This window comes from Phasianus colchicus, chromosome 1, assembly GCF_987193195.1.
Source record: "Phasianus colchicus chromosome 1, bPhaCol1.hap1.1, whole genome shotgun sequence".
Classification (NCBI taxonomy): domain Eukaryota; kingdom Metazoa; phylum Chordata; class Aves; order Galliformes; family Phasianidae; genus Phasianus; species Phasianus colchicus.
The window spans coordinates 66,261,894-66,267,724 of NC_143436.1; the positions used below are offsets into that span (position 1 = coordinate 66,261,894).

Genomic DNA, 5,831 nt, shown 5'->3' on the forward strand with positions numbered 1-5,831 from the left:
TAAGGATGAAGGCACTGAGGATACTCTTGCAGTTACGTCAGAAGTTCCAGTCACAATTTCTGAAAAGATTATTTGTTGTTAGTGAGGTAATGTAAATCAGAAACCTCTACAGTGCTCTGAGTACTCTGACACATTAGCAAAGAGCTTAGATGGAAGTGAAATTGTATCTCTACACTTTGCACATGTTCCTTGCATGGGAAGGAATACTTGTCTCTTCAGGTTAGCATGACTGGCAATTCTTTTTTGAGCAATAATTCAGAAAAGGATTTCAGTGATGTACTGTAAAGCTGAACAAGGAATTGTAGACTTGACAGTTATTAGTTGGTCTGAAAAGATAGATTATCTCATCTCGCAAGCTGCATTGAGTGTTATCGCTGGACTTTGATGCTACAATTACACCATAGTTAATACTCAGTAATCAGTTTGTTTAGTGAGAAGGTATAGCATTTTAATTTACTCCATTAGGTCTCAGTGTACTGCTCAGCTGAGTTACTGTAAGTCTTCCATCTACCCTGGGCATACTCAGAATCTTAACAGGAGATTCATGAAGCTGCTCGCTGTACTTCTGTTAGATTCATGCTTGCGCATCCAGATTTTCCCGTGATACCAGCACTGACACTCAACTTTGTGTCATTGCTGTAGGAGCAAGAGTAAAGGTAACCCTCATAAATTAAAACATCCTTAAACTGTTTTGAAAAAAACATGGAAAAATTAAAAAGCCGATTGCACTTCCAATAGCACTCCTGTCAGTAATTTTTGAAGAGATAGGTCTCTAGAATTCTAAAGGCACAGATTACCCTAAGTGACTGAAAGAAACTTCAAAGGATCAATAATTAAAATCAGTAATATGGACTGTGTGTTTTAAAATTCTGAGCTCAATTCAAGAGATTATTTTCTTCATTTAGTACCTAAGAACATATTCAGATACATCGATATCAGTATTGTAAAATAGATTGCAATATACTCAATGACATTAGTTTTTTTCTTCTCTTTTTAATAAATATTAATTAAAGAGAAGTGCAATCCCTGCTAGTGCTTGCGAGGGGGAGGTTTCTTGCAGGGCAGCTGTGGGTCTGGGTCACTGCCAGCCCTCCTCTTACGGGGCTGCCGGGCCCTCGCAAACAAATGGCCAGGAGTGGAGGGGCTGCTGCCCTGGGCAGAAGGGCCTGATGCTGCTGCCTGCTCCGTCTCCTCGTGGGGCTCCTCGAGTTCCCTGGGGATGTGTGCAGCAGGGGTGTGACTGAGATCCCCACGGATGACAGCCTCTGGTGTGCTGGGCTGCTCCTCTCTGTTGGCACTTTCAGTGTTGCTGTTGGATCCCAGCATTGATGTAACAGCCCCTTGTGGGGATGCTGTAGGACCAGAGGCAGCCATAGAACTGTCCTGCCCCCTGGCCGCAGGGCCCTCCTCCTGCCCTCCGGACACGTGGACGCCCTGGAGGCCGCGCTGCCCGTGTGCCTCCTCGCCCCACTGGCTCACAAGGGCGTCCACAAGGCCCTGGATGAGCGTCTCCGCTCTGTCCCCCAGGGCAGGCCGCAGCAGCTGGATCAGGGCCTCGCGGTCCAGCTCGATGTGACACAGGGCGTTAAGGATGAGGTTCTGCACCGCCATTGCCTCCCACCACTGCGCTCCGAAGATGTCTCGCAGCTCCTGGCGCAGCCATGGCAGCACAGGGTCGAGCATCTCCTGGTGCTGCCTGAACAGGGCTGCCCACACCTCCGTCAGGAGACCGCCCACCATAGGCCTTTCCTCTGCCTCCACATCCTCCTGCTCCTCCGGCAGCAGCAGAAAGGGTGGAGGGGATGGCGCATCATGCTGGGGGCTGTAGATGTGGGCGATGCCTGCCTGGAAGGAGGCAGGAACTGGTGGTGCTGGGGGACGGATGATGAAATCCAGGTCATTGTCGTCATCCCACTCAGCAACCTTGACCACTGTCATTATCCTCCTGCAGAGCGGGCAGGTCTCTTTCTGCTTGGCCCACCGCAGGATGCAGCCGAGGCAGAACTCGTGACGGCACGGCACTGCGTAGGCAATGTCCTTTCGCACGTCACGGCAGATGGGACATGTCCACGCCTCCTCTGCTGCCATGGTCTTCACGCCGTGGCCTGATGGGGAGTGAAGATGAGCCGCTCTCCCTCACCAGCGCCTCAGCAGTGAAATTTGTGCACTGCAAGAAAGGGAGGCCATGGTCATTCCCTGTCCTAGGGAGAGACAGAAGAAACGTCCTGCTCCCTCAGCAGGAAACCCTCCAGACCCCACACCTGTGCTGCCCTATGCCCCACGCCCTCACAGGGTGGGACTGCAGCCCTGGCTCTGGCAGTTCCCCCAGCTCAGAGCTCACCCCATGGCCACCCTGGGGGACGTGTCCCCACCCAGCTCACCTGTGCTGCTGCACGTGCACCCCGTGGGGCCCCAGCTGCCTGAGCCAGGCAGGCCAGGGGATTACAGGTGGTGGCTGTACGTATGGGCACTGAGAGCAGCTGCCAGCAGTCCCCAAAGCACAGCCGAACACACAATTAAAATCCTCGCTCCACCTCCAAGCCGCACGCACTCGCTCGGCAGGAGTCCAGGCACGAGAGTGAGTGGGCCAGGCCCTGCCAGTGCCCAAAGCTCGGTGGCATCACAGCCTGTTGCTCAGTGATGTCACCGCAGTCCTTGTGCCACCACAGCACTCTTCCTAGCAGCACCTTCCCATTCGTCTTCTCCTGCGTACAGCTGTTTCCTGGAGTCTCCAAGCACTTAGCTGTGTCTTCCAGAGGCCTGTCACGTATTGTCCTACCTCCCTTTGTCATTTCCAAAATACCACTTCTTCCCCTTCCCCTCTCCCCCTTTTTTTTTCTTTTTAAACATATTTGTAAGGTACTCTACTTCATATTAACGTGTTTTTCAGATATTGCCTCTTTTTCTTTCCTTTATTTGCTCTACCTTTTCTTCCTGCCCTCCTTTTATTGGACTATTCATTTGATATTGGTGCACAGATCTTATTTTTTCCCTGATTAAATTACCTCTGGTCTTGATGTTATGTTTCTTCTGATTCTGCATCAGCAAACTGTAAATTTTTCACTAATATGTTACGTGGAAAAACTTTTCCTCTTTATAGAAGTTTTTGTTTTCTTGCTTTGGGAATGTTTGGGAAATTCTTTTCTCATTCCCTGTCTTGCAAGCATCAGCCTTGTGTTGCTGGGTTTTGTTTTTTTTGTTTTTTTGTTTTTTTTGTTTTTTTGTTTTTTTAATCTTTCACTCTGTCAGTTTGGGAATATCTTTCTTCCTAGATGAGTAGTTTTCACTGGTAATCACTCTTCTTATATCTCTCAAGGGGAGCAGAGGGGTTGGAACTAGATGGTCTTTAAAGGTCCTTTCCAACCACACCATTCTGTGATTGATTCTGTGATTGTCTTCTTTAATGACCATCCCTGTTCAAGGCTAGCTTCCCTGTCTGCAGGCTGAATGCTGCATGTGGGACGATATGCCATTGTACCATCCCAGGAGACATGCTGGCAAAGAAATGTGTCTCAGTCACAATACCATTCCATTCTCCTCTCTTGGTCCAGAGAAAACATAATAAAGGTGCAGTTTACTTCCCCCTGCCTGTCTATGGTTCCCTTGGCAAGTGTGGTGTGAGCAAATTCCTCTTCATCTCCATTCATGTGCAAAGGCACAAAAGAAAAGAACAATATCTGCATTTTCCACTGTAACTCACACAATATGTTGGTAGGCAGTGTGGCTAGACGGGGATTTGGGGAATTGTTCTCCTGCTCAGGACTGAATGACAAACTCTTCTTGCAAAAGCAGTCTGCTGGTGTCATTATACTGAACTGTCAGTGACACACCTGGAGCTGCCCGAGGATGAAAGGCACTTGATAACCAAAATGTGTGCCCTTCAAAAGGAATTAGGAACCATTCGAGCAACAGTGTAAATTCAACAGTGCTGCCGATAAGCTTTTCATGATTTCATTGTGTGTTATATATGCAGAAGAATGGAGGATTAACCTCTCCTTAATGTTTTGCAATTTAGATAACAGAAAACAGCCCTTCTTTAACCATCTGCAACCTCTTTCTTTCTTCCTTTTCCCCACAAGCTCTCTAAGGAGCTCACTGTGGCAACATCTACCTTGAGTGTATCACAGGAAACTTCACCTGCAGAACTGGCTTCAATTCTGTAACTTACCTAAATGTTCTTTTATTTTTTTCTTTGATATTCCAATCTTTATCCTTATTCTATTATTAATATTAATTTTGTGGAGTATTTTTTCATGACTAACCTTTTGTATGAAAATGGGAACAAGGAAAGACATGAGAATGTGTCAGCCTTTCATCATCCACTGTCCTCCTTCATTAAATAATTAAACTGTTCTTTTCATGGCTTTCTACTTTTGTTGTCATATATATTAAAAGAAGTAGTGAGAAATAAATGATATTCTTCTTTCTCTAGAAGTCAGCCACTTAAAAGTTGAATTATAGTATTCATTGTGGTGACAAGTTTTAGATTTTTTTTTTATTATTTTCAATAAATCTAATTTTCAGAACTGATCATCGTCTGTACTCGGGGAGCTTTAAGAAGCTCATCTTTAATATAGCTTTGAATAAGAAAGGTTTGAAAGCGGAATAGCTTCCCTTGAACTGTCAGCACTGAGTTGTTTGAAATAGAGATTAGACTAAAGACAAAATAGTTTTGGTGTCCTGTTTGCTATTTATTTAGAGATTGAATTCTCCCTTTCTCCTGAGTATGAAGGTTCAGAGCTGGAGCCATCAGGTCTGTTAGAAGTTAGGAGTAAAGGAATAAATCTGAATCCTCTCTTTTTTTCATTCATTGTGAGCAATGGAAAGATAATTCCTTCTTGCTAGAATAGCTGTAGGTAGAAGGGAAGGCTATGTAAAGAGAGTAGTAAAAAAGATGATTTGGATATAAATATTCATGTTTCAGGGTAAATTCAATGATATTAGGAATAAATTACCAGCTAAAGATACACTTGATTGATTTTGTCTGAATTTGTTTTATAATATTTTCACATAACTTCATTTATTCTTTCCTTTAACATCCATTAGAGGAAAAAAGAAAAAAAATTACAGCATATGAAAAGAACATGGGGAAGTTTTTAATATAATGTTAATAATAGTTGGTATTTAATTGAGATCCTATCTTTAATCTTTTCTTCTTTTCCCCTACCAGTGTTTCATCTCTATTCTTATTATCTTGTTTTCAGTACAGAATTATCACCCACTGGTTTTCAATTACAGCGATGCCCATATTGATTCTCCCCTTGATTTTAACTCGAAGCTGAAAAATTACTCACTTAAGCCAATAAACGTAGATGATGTGGTTAGACTTGAGTTCCTTTTTTAAAATAATAAATGAATAAAGAAGAAGAATGATAAGCTTAGAACGACTCCGAGTTACAACAAACTGGTATGGAAATCCGTTTAAATCATTTGAACTCAGAACAGTATTATAAATTTATGTTTATCTTCGTGGTGTGGTAAGTGATCCCTAAGGACGCAAAACCTATGTCTATAATTCTAAGTTACATTTGTCTGCTCGTACTTGGGCACTGAGAGCACCTGGCAGATAATGGGTTCTGCCTGTGCTTCAAGAGAAGCTTCCAAAAACAGGGTGTCTCTATGCAAAGTGCCTACTGGGAATGGTCCCTGGTCCATGCTAGCTCCCAGAATGCGGCCAGGAATTGTCTGGTTGAATGCCAGCTGGAATGGGCTGAAATCACCACTCTTTTAGTTTAATAGCAGAGATGATCACATTCCCGGGCTTGGGAAAGTTCCCAGGCACTGCTAAATTTACTAACACAGATGTAGCCAGGGAACATTGTCCCATTTAG

At 44.3% G+C, this 5,831-nt stretch overlaps 1 protein-coding gene across 1 annotated transcript; it reads right to left on the reverse strand.

The window, feature by feature from the left end:
• Positions 1-815: 815 nt before the first annotated feature.
• On the reverse strand, positions 816-4,270 carry LOC116231803 (E3 ubiquitin-protein ligase Topors-like). The gene is made up of 2 exons (XM_031597781.2): positions 2,382-4,270; positions 816-2,167 (listed from the first exon to the last, which is right to left on the reverse strand). Exon 2 carries the CDS (start codon positions 2,086-2,088, stop codon positions 1,030-1,032), a length of 1,059 nt encoding a protein of 352 aa, XP_031453641.2. The 5' UTR covers positions 2,089-2,167; positions 2,382-4,270; the 3' UTR covers positions 816-1,029.
• Positions 4,271-5,831: the final 1,561 nt, after the last annotated feature.